At 46.5% G+C, this 18,465-nt stretch overlaps 1 protein-coding gene and 1 pseudogene across 1 annotated transcript; one reads left to right on the top strand and one right to left on the bottom strand.

Moving 5' to 3' along the window:
* Nucleotides 1-1,900: 1,900 nt before the first annotated feature.
* Nucleotides 1,901-7,764, bottom strand: LOC109772177 (histone-lysine N-methyltransferase ATXR6-like; annotated as a pseudogene).
* A 4,074-nt stretch (nt 7,765-11,838) lies between these two features.
* Nucleotides 11,839-14,998, top strand: LOC109772187 (putative cyclin-A3-1). The gene is made up of 7 exons (XM_073496869.1): nt 11,839-12,327; nt 13,034-13,260; nt 13,342-13,420; nt 13,509-13,585; nt 14,041-14,071; nt 14,152-14,304; nt 14,386-14,998. The coding sequence occupies exons 1-7, from the start codon at nt 12,076-12,078 to the stop codon at nt 14,578-14,580; spliced, it is 1,014 nt and encodes a 337-aa protein (XP_073352970.1). The 5' UTR covers nt 11,839-12,075; the 3' UTR covers nt 14,581-14,998.
* Nucleotides 14,999-18,465: the final 3,467 nt, after the last annotated feature.

Below are 18,465 nucleotides of genomic sequence, written 5' to 3'. Positions count from 1 at the left end.
AAACAAAACAAAGGCTTGCGAAAAGGCTAATAACACACATGAGAAGAGGAACAAAAAGGGTCGAAGGAAATGGCCAAAGTATACCTTAAATCAAGTAGTTTGATTCAGTTTCTCGGTCGACCCTTCATACCTCCTCATGTGTAGTTATCTGAGGCAAAGAACTGAGAATAATCATTTGCACGAAGTACTTCACAACATGAACAATCTCAGCATGTGGTGCAACTACCAACTGGAAAAACCTTATTCTAGCTCATAAGGAAATGATTTAGTGAAGCATGTACATGAACCAAGTACTCCGTAGAAGCATATAAATAGGAAAGGTACAAAGACAATGGTATACATGATGCTTATACACGGCATCAAGCAACAATAATCTTAACTATCATAGCTATTTTCATTCTTAGTAAAGATGTATAAAGAATGGCCCATGTATAGCACAAGCATGACTCAACATGGTTCGCAAGAATACAAAGCCAGTCAGTTATGCGTCTAGCACATCACACCAGCAAAACCAAAGTAGCTTGCTTTACTTGCCAGAAGTTTCAAGAGCAAAAATGTGAAATTCAGCCGTTAGAAATTATAACCCCCAATTCCTCATGCTATCATCATGTCACATGTTCTCGCAATCAACGGGGGTAAGAAATAAATAGAAAGAATTAGCTCCCATTTATAAGGGAGATGACAGACATTGTAGGCTTTTAGCTGTTCTGCATAGCACAATATTGAAACCCAGAGAAGGAAAATATGGCATATACACAACACACCTTCTATGTTTCTTTACTTCACAGCAATGAAAACTATCCTGTTAAACTACTATGTCAAACTTTTTTTCATGATTTTATCATACACTAAAAATTAAATAAAAAAGAAATATTCGAAGACAAATTATATCAGGGGGTGCAATCCAAATATAGTAATTTTATGTGTTAATCTTTCTCAAGAATGCTTAAGGTCCAAAGGGAAAATAGCGTAAACAATGAACAGAGCTCGCTAAGCACTAATCCTGGTGTAGCACAAAATACTAATAAATAATATCAATGCAGATTAGTTAGGAGCCCAGGAAGGAACTACAAACAACACACCACACATCAGCGGATTAAGCATAGGCAATGTAAGTATTCAGAGAAGAGGGAGACCTAGCACAAAACAATCAGAGAGGAAAACAACAACTACATACATGGGATGGAGGGAGAGAGTACAAACCAGCTCAATTTTGGTGGCATCAGATCGAGAGTACACGACATCCTTTGTTCTTCCCCTATATATCTCCCATTCCGCGTGTACTCAATAAAAAAAGGTGGCACATAAGCCAATCAGCATATTAGGAGAGGATGATCTTGGAGTCCGATGAATACTAATAATAAGATATTATCACAACTACATTTCGTTATGCTCTAAATACTGCTACATATTACTTATTATGTAATGTCAGTGGGTTACCTTTTGTTTTGGTCCTCTCAGACACGTTCAAAGCACCCAGCTTTAATCATTGGCATTCTAGCACGGTGGCACGGCTTGCTGCGCCTTGCCCACAAAACGGCAGGCAACCAGATACGATTAACCATTTTGAAAGATGATGGAGCTAAAGTGGTATATGTACAAGTGATTTTAGCACATGAATATAGAGAGGCATGAACAGAACAACCCATTCTTTCAAAATGGTTAAACGAACAAAAACATTGACAAAGTGCAATTACAGCAGAAACAAGCATGAACAGAACAACCCATTTGTCGTTGCATTCCATTCCATTGGATATACAATGTTTACAATTCCCCTTTTTCCTTTTTCCAGGTGAAAATTCTAGACATATCAACTAATTAGATGACTCTACATGTTGACTTTTGAGGGAATGGATCAGCACAGATAAATGAAAATAAGGACTAAACATCAGCTCATGTGTCATACAAAATGGTGAGTCGGGTACTCGTGCTCGTCACCGTTGTAGTCGTAGTACAACCTCTCCCCCTAGGAGATGTCCCTGTTGGCCCCCAAGAGACAATGGATTCACCGTCGATTGCGAACCGCACGCACTTGAGGTTCTACTTCTTCCTGCCTTCCCTGCACTGGTCATCATCACGCAAATTTTTCAGACATGGTTCCGATCAATGCATAAAATGCACGGTGATCAGAGGAAGAGAATGCTTACGGCGTGTGGTTGTTTATCCCGTTGATGAACCGTGCAATGTTGCTCCGCTTGTCGGGGCAGATGACGAGGCTCTTGGATGGCAGCTCGGCTGAGAGCAGAGTCATCATGCTGTCGCCGTTGTCGTGCTCACAGTTTCGAAGGTAGTCAACCTCGCTGACGTACTCGGTGATGATGGTCAGATCCTTGATGTGCCTGTCTGCCTCGACCATGAATCTGTCCAAGAAATTCCACACAATAATAAGTGCCTGAATGATTCTTAAGAACAAGATCAGAAATGAGCAGCGAATTGTGCAGACAGTACTAACCCTTCCACCGGATTGAAGACGACAAGGAGAGGCCCCTTGCTCCATCATCCTCTTGCATAGGCTCAATGTCTCTGCATCCTCCCTTGGCAGCACCTGAAATGAGATGGCACCCAAGCTTCAACAAAACTGAAATGGCGTCGTGACACTGAATTTAATGAAGATCGGGTGGTGGAATTGGAGGAAGCGTGTGATCTTGTAGGAACTTTCATATCTTATTTCTGGATTGCCAGCTTGACTCTCAACGGTTGAGATTTATTTGCGTGTTAGGCATCTTGGCCAAAGCAAAAGCCAAGCGGCGTAAAAAATGCTTCCCAAGCCGCAGCTTTCCTCTCTCCCTCTCCCCCTCCAAAACCCTTTTTTTAAATAATACATTTTTATTAAATTACAGAAATAATACGCCGAAAGTATTATTTTCAAAAATAATACACTGTCGGCCCACTGCAGGCCGACTGGGCCTAATCGGCCCACAGCAGGCCGATCGGCTAGCAGCAGGCCGACTGCAGGCCCGGCTGGCACGCGGCGGCCTCTGGTTGGTCGGGCCACGTCGCGAGGGGGAGTGTCGGCGTGATGCGCTCCTGTCGGCCTACCGCCCGCCGATCGGCCAGCTGCTGGCCGACAGGGTGCTGCCACCTGACGCGCTGGCCGGCCCGTGCCTTATCCTCTCCTTCCTCCCTTCTTCTTCTCACGTTGCTCGTTTCTTCTTCTGTTCTTCCCTTCTCCTCTTTCTACAGAAAAATGGCACCCATTTATACACCTAAATGAGCAAGATTTTCGCGATTTTGGCACCGTGAATGGGTTCAACTCATTTAGGGCAGCCAAAAGAGGTCTCGATCTACTGATGGGGTAGCTCGTGGTGGTCGTGGTGAGCATTTTGGTGGAGGTGGTGGAGGTGAAGTTGGGGCAGTGTGGTGGTGGTGAAGTTGGGGCAGTGTGGTGGAGGTGAAGCTGTTGTTCGTCGTTCTTCGTTGGAGCCGGAGCACCGGCAGTTTTTCGTTCGTCGTTCGTCGTTCGTCGTTCGTCGTTCTTCGTTCGCACGCACGCTTCAAGGGTATATTTCTTTTGACATTTTATTTTTCGTAGGTGCTCCGGTAGTATTTGTTAATATGTTTTGATGTGAAATAAATTTTGTGTGCGATTATTGTTATTTGCCCCGGTAGTATACGTAAATATTTGTAGTTGCTACGGCTAATATTCGTAATATAGTTGTAGGTGTGTGAATTGTATTAGTTGTTAATGGGGATAATAAGTTGTTGCTTAATACTTGACACGTACACAGGTGCGTGATAAGAAGTTGGAAACATGAATAAAAAGTTCGAAAGAAGAGACAAGTTTTTTTTAAAGAGTTCGGTTCGGCATGTGCATAGCATGTCAGTGTGATGGAAATTAAACAAGCAAACAAAAAATGGGAAAAGTACAACTACATGTTAAAAAACGTTTCAGTCCGTATCCGATGCCAATTTGAAGCGAATTACACGCTAACCTTTATTCTGCATATTTTCTAAAGTCCATTAACTAAAGTACGTCTCAATGCCACACTGTTTTTTTTAACTGCCACGCTGTAGTTTAACCCATAACAAGCAATAGCACCCCGCTAATGCCTCAACGTGGGCCTACTAACCAAAAAACTTCGGATAAAAACTTCTTTGCAAGGAAGAATTTTACATGATCGTAGAAAAAAGACGCATGCCTTTTTCTAAATTATTCTTAAAATAGATTAAAATAAAAAATACATCAACATGGGCCATATAATTCAAATAAACTGAATTATCATATTTGTCGGTTATATTATTATTATTATTTGAGGCCTATTTATTATTAGTAAACATGGGCCTATTTATTATATTATTATTAAAACAAGAGTCAAGCAACTCATCATAATCGTCCACATAGATTAAATTATATTGATTGTGAAATTTACTATGGTCCTGGTAATATATAGACATGTCTAATACTTGTATTTCGTTGTGGAAAAAAATAGGTGAGTCGAGATGTCCGATGTAGTGAAGTTGAGATTTTACTATGGTCCTGGTACTGTCCAAACAAATGAGTTGGGAGCAGATCTGAGTGGATTTACTCACATAAAGGTGGCAATGAGCGCACCACAAACATGGTCTGTTAGTCAGTTAAAAGAATGGATTGCGGCAAGTTTAGGTCTTGATACTGAAACACACACCGTCGGTGTTCATGCATTGTGGACACGGTCAAGTTCAAAAATTTACTTTTATTTGAGGCCAATAGAGGGAGACTCCGATTGGATGCGGTGGTTACAAGGTTGTGAACGAAGGGGATGCAATCCTGTTGCTTTAGTGCTTCCCGTCGTGAAGGAGGTCACTGCACATGAAGGCGAGGGTGGCTACGAAGAACAGAGCAGTCAGGTAGAAGGAGGAAATGCTTATGGTTACGGAGAAGGACAGAGCAGTCAGGTAGAAGGAGGAAATGCTTATGGTTATGAAGCAGGGCAGAGTAGTCAGGTAGAAGGAGGAAATGCCGATGGTGATTACAATGGCGAGGTGGACGCTGACGAGGTAGATGGGCACATGCAGAACCAGATGGAAGAAGAAGACACCGATGTTGAAAGGGGTCATGCCGATGATTCTGACGAGTCAGATGAAGAAGAAAATGCAGAGGAGGTCCCGAATCCTGCATGGTGGAATCATGACTTATCATCTGCAATGACCGTGAATGATGGACATGATTCAGCCTGGCAATATCACCAGAACAATATTGCGACGGGTGCTATGTATCCGAACAAGCAAGCCCTGAAGGATGCAATAATTAATTGGGCAATGTCCAAGCAAAGGGTTTTCACAGCTCAGGTGTCCAGTCAGAAATTCCTGACAATGGTATGCAAGAACGCAGATTGTCCCGCCAGGGTGCACGGCTTTCTCCCTAAGTATGGCACAAGTTGGGTGATAAGTGACTTAGTTAATCACACTTGTCTTATTCCCTGCATCCCTCAAGATCATGCCAACCTTTCATCCACGCTTATTGCTCGATTGTTTTACGATGAGATAGTGCAGGGCAAAGCTATGGAAGTGAAGGCAGTCCAGACAAAAGTCTTCGCCAGGTTGAAGTACAGAATTTCTTATGGAAAGGCTTGGAGGGCTAAGCATGCAGCGCTTGAGAGGAGATTTGGTTCTTATTTTGATGCATATGACTCTGTTGTCCACCTCCTCCACACCCTGCAGCAGCGGAATCCAGGCACCTATATCGATATCCAAGACATGTTCATGGCAGAGTTCCCAACTGTGAGGGTGTTGCATCGTCTCTTCTTCTCTTTCGGTGTATGCATCGAAGCTTTCAGGCATTGCCGACCGGTGATATGTGTTGACGGTACTTTTCTCACAGGCAAGTACAAGGGTCAGATCCTGACAGCCATAGGTCAAGACGGCCAAAATCAAGTCGTCCCACTGGCATTTGCTTTTGTGGAGAGTGAGAACATTGAAAGTTGGACATGGTTCTTCAGGCAGTTGAAAATATCAGTTGTGAAGGAGAAGCCCAATGTGTGCATCCTTCATGACAGGCATGCAGGTATACTCAGTGCGATAAGGACACTGACAAACCCAGGCCCTGAGGAACAAGTTCCATGGCAGGACTTGCAGAGCCGTTGGTGCATGCGCCATCTCGGGGCTAATTTCTTCTCGCAGTTTAGAAATAAGAACCTGATGAATCTGTTCAAAAAACTCTACAAGCAGAACCAGTTATGGAAGTACAATTTGATACGCGACAGACTTAATGTGTGCACGCAGAGACACGTGAGGGACAGTAGAGGAGTAAGGGCGAGAGGAAGAAGCTAAGCTAGCACTAGTTTGTTCTGTATTTGTATTAAGTGTGGTGTGGCACTATGTTCTGAATTTGTATTAAGTGTGGCACTATGTTCTGAATTTGTATTAAGTGTGGCACTATGTTCTGAATTTTTATTAAGTGTGGCACTATGTTCTGAATTTTTATTAAGTGTGGCACTATGTTCTGGATTTTTATTAAGTGTGGCACTATGTTCTGAATTTGTAATAAGTGTGACACTATGTTCTGAATTTTTATTAAGTGTGACACTATGTTCTGAATTTTCTATGTGCAGGAATGTCGGGATTGTGGTTGCTGAATGGGGACATTGATAGGGGTCATCGTGCTGCGATATGGTATGAGCGCAAGCTTGAGCCTCTGGTCACTCGCACTCCTAAGGAAAACTGGAAGATACACTCAGGATGGCTTCAGCGGTACGTGCTTTATTAATTTGCACACTGACATGCATATTAATGGTTGAAATGGGGGACACTAACTGAAAAGTTCTCTGATGAAGGTTGAAATGGGCCGGCCTTTTACCTTTCGCGCGTCTGGTTGAGTCTATCCCGGGTGAGAAACGCCTCGCCACCGATGGGTCTTTGCTGAGCTGCTTAGTGGACCGTTGGAGGCCAGAGACCCACACGTTTCACTTCAGATGGGGAGAGATGGCTCCTACTCTGGAGGATGTGTCACTTTTGCTCGGACTACCGTTGGCAGGTCATGCCGTAGGACCGTTGGACGCACCGGCTGGTTGGGAGCAAGCTCTTACAGAACGTTTTCATGGTGTTTTTCCGGATGCTCCGGATCCGGTATGGGAGCATCACGGACCTAAGTATGAGTGGTTGCTAAATTTCCGGGTAATTTCCCCTACCTATTATCTTCAAGTTATCATGCATAAAGTTTTACAGAAAATAATTGCGGCTTAATAAAACTTTCTCTTCGCTTAATGCAGATCCAGAACTTCCGGGCGCCGTTGACTGCGGAACAGATCACTCGGAGCCTGGAGGCCTACTTACTGTGGCTTTTCGGCAAGGTGATGTTCACGGAGAACTATGTCACCACTATTAGCGCCCTCTACATCCCTATGACACTCGAGATAGCGAGCGCTCAGACGGTGGATCAGATCAGACAGAGGAGTTGGGGTTCGGCGGTCTTAGCGGCTACATACCGAGGTATGTGCAACGGTTGCCAGCTTACATCGAGAAAGCCAGCCCTTCTTGGATGCCCTCTATTCCTACAGCTGTGGTCGTGGGAGAGGTTCTCTATAGGGCGACCAGATGTACGTGTCCATGAGCCTATAGACGCCATGTTTGATGTTGACGGCATCGACATGCCTACTTTCGGTCTGTGTTGGACTCGTCGCGAGGTATGCACCGTGTTGTAGTTTAATGCAACTTTTTCTACACAAGAGATAGTTCGATGCTAGCGGCTACTAACTTGTCTTCTCTGCAGAGACGCTTTGCTAGTGATCAGACCAGGAAGGCATACACAGCATTGAACGAGCAGTTCGATGCGTACACCGGGGTCATCTGGCAGCCCTACACGGAAGCAGCCATACAAGCGAGATACCCTGCTGGTATGTCTGTGCTATGCACAAGGGACCGAGATTACTGGATGACAAAATCTAAGATCATCTTCGATGTCTTCGTCGAGGAGATGGCACAACAGAGGGTTATGAGGCAATTTGGTCTTCTGCAGTTGGAGCTACCTCCCCCTATAGAGAACCCGGTGCCAGCACACATCCACAGGTATTAACCAGTTTTTCAATGTTGCATTATCTTTCATAGTGATCCATTCGAAGCTTTAGGTAATTGTTGAACACAGACCACAATTTTAGGATGACAAGGAAGGGCATGAACAGGACAACTGCTGACTGGCTAGTTAGACTAGAGCCGTATGTTATAGAATGGGAGACAGCAAACACAAATCTATGGCACGAGAATCACAATTTCGATCTCGATGAATTCAATCTCTATTTGCGGCGCTACATGACCGGAACACGGTTACGCATTGTTGAGTACTCCCACCCAGAGGAGATACCGGATCCTACTCCGTCGGATATGTACCCGAGCTATGATACTTCGGGCTCTAGGCAGTACGCGGTAAGATATATTTTCTTTACGTAATGTTGTCACATACTTTGACGTGCAAGAGACAGACATTATTAATCGTCATGGAAATTTGCAGGCTACCTTGACACGCGAACTCTACGACGACGTGACCACCTTTGGACGATCACTATCGTCTGGACCTCTTCTTCATCATCGTCCAGTGGTACAACCCTTCTTGGAAAGAATTCAGAATAAGATACGGACTATGTACGAGGCTATCACGTGCACCCGGAGAACCGATGTTCTTCAGCACCAGCAGGAGCAGCCGCGTCACTCCATGCACCGACATCAACCACGTCCACGTCTAGCACATCAGCCGACAACCAGGCCACCCCGTCCTGACCAACCTGGCAGTTCTACGTGGCACCCGCAGCACTATGGTCCCACGTCGAGCTTCGTGTTTTCTCCACAGCCACAGCAACACGGTCCCTCGTCGAGCTTCGTGTTATCTCCACAGCCACAGCAGCACGGTCCCTCGTCCAGTTTCGTGTTTTAGCCTGAGCAGACGTCACACCCAGCAGGTATGTGCCTTCATATTTATTGTTTTCAATATTAATTGACGCGACCTCATTCTTCATGATGAAACGTTCCATCGCGTAGGAGCCTATGGATATCAGGCGTCTATGTCGGCATCACATGATACGTGGGGGAGTGATCAACATCCCGAGGACAACATACAGGCTCAGATGTCGCAGCACACCCAGTGGATGAACATGTTTTCGACTCCTCCACCAGGCCCGACACAGGATACACAGCATGACCAGGGAGAGTCTGAGATTCCTCCTTGTCACGTTAGGGCACCCGACAGGTTGGGATGGTCCCCGATTCCAGATCCGCCTCCCCGCCAGGCCAGACGTCGTCACTGACGCTTCTATCTATCAGTAGAGACATTACCATCTATTTATGTGTGAGACTTATGTCTATTCTATGTATGAGAAAAATGACTATGTACTTATGTACGAGACATATGCCTACTCTATTTTAGTACTCTGTTATCGGAACTACAAGATCATATTTAGATAGAACATAATATTCATACAACGAGACATTACAAACAATTAGATAGAACTACATCTAAATTAAATGGTACGTAACTGAACTCACAACATACAACATAAAAACTACATGAAGTCATCATCGTCATCCTCGATCGATGCTGAAACCCGTTTCCCGCCACCCGTTTCCCGCCATCCGTTTCCCTCCTCGTATTTCCCGCCACCCGTTTCCTTCCTCCCATTTCCCGCCAACCCTTTCCCGCCATACCGCAGTCGTTCTTTCCCGCCATTTTCTCCTCTCTACCTATAAAACCCCCTTCAGACGGAGCTGGATAAGCATTGCAGTGTGGTGGTGGTGAAGTTGGGGCAGTGTGGTGGAGGTGAAGCTGTTGTTCGTCGTTCTTCGTTGGAGCCGGAGCACCGGCAGTTTGGTGGCCGCCGTTCGTCGTTCTTCGTTCGCACGCACGCTTCAAGGGTATATTTCAGCCCACATTTTATTTTTCGTAGGTGCTCCGGTAGTATTTGTTAATATATTTAGATGTCAACTAATTAGTTGTGTAAAAATGTGTAGTTGCTCCGGTAATAATCCGTCCTATATGTGGATGTCAAGTATTTAGGAGTATCAGTATATGTAGTAGTTCAGAAAAAAGGTCCGTAATATAGGCAGTCCAGTCAAATATATTAATCTGTCAATATTTGTAGTTGCTACGGCAAATATTCGTAATATACTTGTACGTGGGTGAATTGTATTAGTTGCTCCGTTAATATTCTGTAATATATAGCTTCGTAATATATAGACATGTCTAATATTTGTTAGTGGGGATATTAAGGGGTAGGTTAGGTACTCAATGTGATTTGTGTGTTGCAGATGGCTAAGGGTACTCAGTGGGTGCTTAGCCCTATTGTTCATGTCCAAGGCTTTTCTCCAAGTGTTGTGCAAGTTAGTGAAGTGGACATCACTTTTGATTGGTTGAAGACTAAATTCATGTTGAAGCAAGGGTTAAAGGAAGACGATTTTGTGTACTACGTCAGCAGGAAGCAGTCAGATGGCCCTGGGGAAAGAAAATTGATTGACATAACTGATGATGGCAAGATTCAAGAAATGCTGAGCGAATGGGAATGGAAAAGAGTTGTTGAGTTGCATTGCTACAGGAAACCGAGTTATATGTGATGAATTTGTCATTCGAGATCCGCCTCCCCGCCAGGCCAGACGTCGTCATTGACGCTCCTATCTATCAGTAGAGACATTACCATCTATTTCTGTGTGAGACTTATGTCTATTCTATGTATGAGAAAAATGACTATGTACTTATGTACGAGACATATGCCTACTCTATTTTAGTACTCTGTTATCGGAACTACAAGATCATATTTAGATAGAACATAATATTCATACAACGAGACATTACAAACAATTAGATAGAACTACATCTAAATTAAATGGCACGTAACTGAACTCACAACATACAACATAAAAACTACATGAAGTCATCATCGTCATCCTCGATCGATGCAGAACTCTTGCCCTTCGACGATGAAGAACTCTTGCCCTTCGACGATGCAGAAACCTTGCCCTTCGATGATGAAGAACTCTTGCCCTTCGACGATGCAGAACCCGGAAGCGGCGGCATGAAGATATCATCTTCGTCCTCGCTCTCCTCAGTCCATAAACATGGATTATTTGCTGCAATCCTTCTGAAAGTTCACTCTTCGGCACCACTACCTTCTTCCACCTGTCATGCAACCTAAAAAGTTCTTTACGTACCTCCTCATAGGTCCTTTCAGGCCACCCAGACCTACATAATTGGTGAGCCAACTCATTCATTATGGTGTCACTACCGGTGAGTTCGTCCCATGGAACTATCCTATTATCCATCCTAAAATCGGTAGCTAGCCTCAGAAGAGTCCTGCTCATCCCAGGGTGAAAACTACGATCGAAAGGATAATGGGACATCTCAACTACACTACACTGCAATGCTTATCCACCTCCGTCTGAAGGGGGTTTTATAGGTAGACAGGATAAAATGGCGGAAAAGAACGACCGCGGTATGGCGGGAAACGGGTGGCGGGAAATGGGTGGCGGGAAATGGGTGGCGGGAAACGGGTGGCGGGAAACGGGTGGCGGGAAAGGGTTGTGCGGAATACGTCAAAGTTTTACAAAAAAACTAGCGATCATTCGAAAAAAAATGGTGGCATGCACCAGTCAGCCCACAGCAGGCCAACTGAGCCTAATCGGCCCACTGCAGGCCTATCGGCCAAATGCAGGCCGACTGGACCCTGTCGGCCAACTGCAGGCCGACTGGGCTTGATCTGGTGGCCGACAGCCCAATCGGCCAGCAGCAAGCTGATGGGCCACCAGTCGGCCTGCTGTGGGCTGACTGGGCTCAGTCGGCCTGCAGCGGGCCGACAGTGTATTATTTTTAAAAAATCTTTTTTCAGCGTAATATTTCTGTAATTTAATTAAAAAATGTATTATTTAAAAAAAATTAGCCCAAAACCCAGCACGAAGAAACGAAATGAAACTGCGCGGCCAGCGCCGACAGAGGAGGGCGGAGCCGGAGGCGATGGAGAGCACCGCCCGCGTCTTCCCGCCCCTTAAAAGGCCAGCCACGAACCGCCAAGCCGCCTATCGTCTCAACCTCGAGCAACGCTTCGGCGCCGCTGCAACCGTCGCCGAGGGCTTCCAAGCAGACGACGCGGCCGCCCGTCAGGGAGAACCCGCGACCGGAAGAGGATGGAGGTCAGCGACGAGGAGAGCGTCACCGGCCCCGCCCGCACGCCGGACCCGGACTCGGAGCCGGAGCAGCCGGACCCCGCCGCGGCCGCAGCGGCTGTCGCGCCGTACCCCGGGGACATCGACGACGAGACCGCGGCCGACCTCGCCCGCCTGCTGGACTCGGACTCGGAGCAGCCGGACCCCGCGGGGCTCCGGTCGGGTATGGCGCCGTACCTCGGGGACATCGACCGGTACATGCGGTCCCTGGAGGTGAGGGGCTTCTCGATTCCCCTTCTCGTCTGATCCTGCGTGTGGAGGTACGAGTTCGTTCTCCAAGTCGGCTTCGCTAGCGGTCGGGTTTACATGGTTTTGTGGTCGGACTAGTCGCATCTGGTAGTCAAGGCGAGGTCGCATTGGATAGAATTGAGGAATTTTTGGGGCGTGATCACGTTGTGCGCATGAGTTTCTGGAATTTTGGGGGATTGCATTGTGTTGTGGATACATCATATACTGCAGTGAATTATTCAATTTTTTTTGTTATGAATGTGGGATATTATCTATCCTCCGTCCCATAATATAAAATCATTTTCAAGCTAACAATAGCTTGAAAAAAACTTTTATATTATGGGACGGAGGGAGTAGTTGTTTAGTTACTTGTGGCTAAGGCAATGGTGAAATTAGTACACTGGCATTGGGCAATTGTGAGTTTCCGTCTCTGCCGAGCAATGAAATTTTGCTGCTCTGTTAATAAACCAGAAGCAGGTTACACATTTATGGGATTACTACATGCCGAAGCTGGCAGTATGCACAGCAAGACACCACTAAGTATATTCTATGTTAGCTTCTCTTTTTATCCTGATTTCATCTTAATTATCTGAAGATACAATCGTTACTATGCACATAATGCAATATGTTTTTGCTGTTTGGGTCGATGTAAATAGGCTCTTTTGGCGACTTTGTTGTCTACATTTTCTAGGCATCGAGGAGGCCGAGGGATGACTACATGCGGACAACACAGGAAGATATCAATCCCAAAATGAGGGCGTTCCTAGTGGACTGGCTGGTGTACGTGGCTTTGACATTCAGGCTTCCTGCTGACACACTTCACCTTGCAGTTTCATATGTCGATCGCTTCCTCACAGCAAATGTCATTAGCCAGGACAAGCTGCAATTACTTGGTGTGACCGCATTGATTGTTGCTGCGTAGGGAACTAAACCATTGTTATCTCTTTTTTGTTTATCTCTTAGCGTGACTATCTGACTAGCATGAATGGAATGTTGCAGGAAATATGAAGATGGCATATTTGTGCATGAGGTTCGAAGATACAGGAACGTTGCTGCCAACACGTACACCAGGCAGCAGGTTAGCCTTGCTTCTGCTAACTTAGTAGCATAGTAAATTTCCAGGCCTTGAATGGTGGAGAAACATTTGTGGTTTTTGTGCATCAAAGGTGGTGAAGATGGAGTCTGACATACTGAAATCTCTTAACTTTGAGATGGGGAGTCCCACTGCAAGAACTTTTCTACGGTATGTGCTTTAGCTGAAACTTTTACATTCAGAAGATAAAATATCCTCTGTAGTAAAACAGTTACCATGAAAGTTCAGAAATATAAGTAGTGTTATAACTACTGCTATATTGTGTTCAAATACATTCCTAAGCCTAATGTTCGGTACATGTCTGTTCTGCCAAATAAAATACTCTGAAATGAGATAAATCCTAGATCTGGCTAGTGAAAAACTTATGAGAATTCATGTCTGTCTATGTTTAGCAAGCACATGGGCAGCATCTGAGAATAATTTTTTTCCACGACATCTAGTGAGGTACGCCGAACACAGTTTCGATGGCCAAGCCATCCCCACAACCACGTCAATCTACAAAAGTTACCATGTTTAATTCGCATAACATATATCTTGTCTTATGATTATTGCCACACTGGACTCAAAAGATCCTAACCCTGATGTTCAATGCATGTCTGTTGTAGGAGATACATAACTGTTTGCCGCGGACGTGATGTAAGTATCCGTTGCAGCATCTGATATTCTATTCACTTAATGTTCTTTATTATAATGTCTGTCCCCTCTTCAAACCTTAGCGTGCAAAAGCGAAGAGGCTGGAGTTTCTGTGCAGCTACCTTGCAGAATTGAGCTTGCTGGACTATGACTGCATAAAGTTCAATCCATCAGTTGTTGCTGCTGCCTGCCTTTTTTTGGCCAGGTTCACAATCAGCCCAACTGCCCGTCCTTGGGTAAGAAGACATGACTACTCCTTTGTTGAATCTACATTATGCTTTATAGTTTTCTGATATTAGCTTGTGTTTATTCTGCAGAACCTGACGCTGCAAAGGAACACGAAATACAAGGTCTCTGATCTCAAGTCTTGCATCTTGATGATACGCAAATTGCAGTTGAATGGAACGTATCCGGGCCTGAAAGGAGAGGCCATCAAAGTCAAGTATAATGATCGCGAGGTAAGATGCGCTTTCCCCAGTTTTTTGGCTTTTGCATGCGTACTTTTTTTTTGAATTTGTTTTTTCGATCATTGTACAACTTGAGGGTGTGTCGGCAATGGCTTCACCTAAAAATATGCCTCCGCGTTTCCTGAAGAACATCAGACGGTGAAAGGCCAAAGTACTCTTGCAACATCTTTTGCAGGCGTTGCAGAAACTACAAATTATTTTGTTAGTAGGTAGAGATACAGGCTTTGTTTCAGACATTGGGGATTTGGTGTCTGTCGGCTTCCTGCTTATCCACGCCTGCCGGGAATCAGTTTCCGTGTCGCAGTTCCAGTTGCATTGATAGGAGCGCGGCTAGCATCATTGATAGGTTGACATGATATGCGACTGGAGGGTTTTTGTACAGATGATAGAACACGATGGTGCCACACTCTGTGATATTGCATATAAAGTTTCAGGGCAAATCCTAACGTGTTTTGGAATTTCATCACCAGTTTATGTTGAATATATTGCCTCTGACCAGAGCACTGATTGCTGACGAACTTATTTGAATTAGATGCGTCAACTATTTTGCACATGTCATAAGCAAAATAGTTTATGTACGGAAGTTGACTGAATAATGAACCTATCTGCCCATGAAATGAATCGGTTAGTGTGCCATTATAAGCAGTAACAAACGAAAGCTGATAATCAGAAAGACGATTGGGATCTCAAACTACAGCAACTGCTCACAACTGATGCAGATAACAAAATTTCTGTTCTCAATAGAATTGCTGTAATCCGTTTGTACGGTTTCTACACCATTAAACTTGACGCCGGAATGCTAAACAAAATTACACCATAATACATCAGACTTGTACAGACATTATCTCAATCTAATGGAAGGTTACATGAGGGATGTAAATAAGAAGAAAATTACATATTTGGTATGAAGACCTTATAGATCCGCTTAGGTAGCTGGAACCTAGGGTCTACGGGAGCTAGTTGATACAATGGCGAGGAGAGATATTGATATCCTTTGGGTCTAAGAAACCAAATGGAGGGGACATATGACAAAGTAGGTGGAGGATACCGGCTTCAAGCTCACGGGGGCAACCGCAAACAGAAACTGGGTGGCCATCTTGATCAACAAGAGCCTCAAGTCTAGAGTGATGGACGTCAAGAGGCGTGAGGACCGGATTATCCTAGTCAAGCTGGTAGTTGGGAACTTAGTTCTCAATGTCATCGGCGTGTATGTCTGGCAAGTAGGGCACAATGAGAACACCAAGAGAGAGTTCTAGGAAGGCATGAAGGACATGGTTAGTAGTATACATATTAGCAAGAAGCTCTTCATATAAGGAGACCTCAATGGCCACGTGGTATATCTAACACAAGTTTTGAAGTGCATGGAGACTTTGGCTATGGCATAAGGAATCACGAAGGAGAATATGTCTTAAGCTTCGCTCTGGCCTACGCTAATACCCTCTTTAAAAGAGAGAATCACATCTAGTAACTTTTAGTGGTGGTCAACACTCTAGCCAGATTGGTTTCGTCCTCTCGATATGAGAAGACAGGTGTGCTTGCCTAGATTCTAAGGTGATACCTGTGATGCCTGGAGAGAGAGTGTTGTCCCTTAACATAAGCTTGTGGTGGTTGACTTTCGCTTTCGAATTCGTGTCCAGTGGGATAAGCACGCCAAAGTCGCTGGAATGAAGTGGTGGAAGTTCAATGGGGAGGCGGCTCAGGCTTTCAAGGAGAGGTTCACTAAGGAGGGCCTTTGGGAGGGAGGAGGTGATGGGGACAATATTTGGATGAAGTTGGTGACTTGCATTCGCAAGGTGGCTTCATAGGAGTTTGGAGTGACCAAGGCAAGTAGAACCGAAGCTAAAGATACCTGATGATGGAACGATGATGTCCACAAGGCTATTAAGGAGAAGAAAGAATCTATCAGACTACACCTAGATAGGTGTCGTGGTATTCTCACGGGGGGGTGTGAGGCGACAGATGCCACAAGGGCTTAGTGTGAGGGTAAGACTGCTGCTGATAGGCCCAGGAGCGGGTATGCGAGTAGCACGCGCTAGTTTACCCAGGTTCGGGGCTCTCTGGAGAGATAATACCCCTACTCCTGCATGTCTGAGTATCTGTAGTATATCTGGTACAGAGTTGCTCCTGGAGCTGTATCTGAGATCAGTGCCAAGTGCATCTGATCTGGTATATGCATGCGTATGGGGCATGCTAGTGGCCGGCCATGCTCATGGCGGTGAGCATATGGGTGCTCACGTGTGAGTGTGTGTGAGAGTGAGTCCATCCTCCTTGGATGGATGGATGTGTGCCCATATATATAGGCATGGCTAGCTTAGGAAGTAAGCTAAGTGGTGGCATGGGCAAGGCATGGTGGGGTGTCATGCTTGTCCCCTGGGTCACTTCATAAATAGTGCCGGGGGACAAGTGACACTATACATGATGGCTGGGGTGACACGTGAATAGTGCTCGGGTACGACCGTCTCGTCGGTGTCTTGTCGGTGTCGAGTCGGGCTGAAGCCGGCAGCCGGCTAGTTGGTGCAGTCGACAGCCGGCAGCCGGCCAGGCAGAGCAGTCGGACGGGGAGCCGGCAGGAGCAGCCGGGCAGTCGGACTGAGGGGCTTTGCTAGCCCCGATGTCTTGAAATATTGTCTTGTTGTCTTCGGGATACCCGTGGCCAATTACTCCGACAGTAGCCCCCAAGCCTCCGGGCAACTTGGCAAAGTTGGGCGGAGGTTTTTCGGCGGGTGTTTCATGGAAATGATCATGCAAAAGACAAAGTTAGTCCACGCAGATATATCAAATGATTGCTTTTAGCACTGCAAGTTTTATGCGGAGGGTGCCGACTCGGTTTCGTCCGAGCCCCCTTCAATCTCTTTCATGTTTCCTTTGGCTTATGCTCTCGCTTGCCGGACAGCCGCTCTGCGGTCTGTGGCTGAGAGTGGGCCGTGGAGTGGAGTGTACAATACTCAGACTCTGGGAGCGAATTTAACCGAGCAGATACTCACAAAGAAAACGGCCGGGTCGCCCGAACCGCTTTTCTTCCCGGACGTTTTTCGCGTGGGTGGCCTCCAGCGTTCACTCTTGCTAGCCGGACAGCCGCTCTGCGGTCTGTGACTAAGAGTGGGCCTTTGGTACCGCGCACGCTACTAAGCCGTCTGCGGGAACAAACGTCTCAGGCCAAGCGTCCAGCCCCCGGGCCAACTCTGGCTGGCGCCGAGGCGAACAGTGATGCAACTGTAATGAAATGCGGAGATAGCCCCCGAGCATCGCTCGTGGTTATCTGTGCTCTCGCGGTGAAAAAATATGCGGGTGAGGAGCTCACATTGGTTTTCATGTAGCCGAGGCGGAGTTTGCCGAAGACAGCCGGCGCGGCTCGGCGCTCGCGGAGCGCACCGGCGCACCCGCTGGGTGTTGCCTTCGAGCCCCCGGGTGCTCGAAGGGGGTTCCCGGCCGGTCAGGCTCGACCGGCCAGGTGGTGAGGCGTCTTGCAGCGCCCTTTTTCTTCTTCTGCCGGCTGCTGGCAGCCGGACGAAACTCTTCTCTTGTCTGCGATCTTCCGTGGGGGCGCGCCAGCGCACCCACTGGGTTTAGCCCCCGAGATTCGGGCCGACTGCTGAGCAGTCGGGCCGGATCTTCCGGCAACTACTTTGTCTTCTTCCTCGCGGGGCCGCGTCAGTGCACCCGCTGGGTGTAGCCCCCGAGATTCGGGCCGACTGCTGAGCAGTCGGGCCGGATCTCCCGGCGACTACTTTGTCTTCTTCTTCGCGGGGGCGCGTCAGCGCACCCGCTGGGTGTAGCCCCCGAGATTCGGGTCGACTGCTGAGCAGTCAGGCCGGATCTCCCGGCAACTACTTTGTCTTCTTCTTTTTCTTCTTCAGCTGGCTGGGCAGGCGGACTTCGAAAACAGCAGTCGGGCCCTTTGCAGCCGGCCAGGTAGCCCGCGGTCGGACG

The sequence above is a fragment of the Aegilops tauschii genome, chromosome 4 (assembly GCF_002575655.3).
Source record: "Aegilops tauschii subsp. strangulata cultivar AL8/78 chromosome 4, Aet v6.0, whole genome shotgun sequence".
NCBI lineage: Eukaryota > Viridiplantae > Streptophyta > Magnoliopsida > Poales > Poaceae > Aegilops > Aegilops tauschii.
This window is presented reverse-complemented; position numbering and strand designations above follow the sequence as displayed.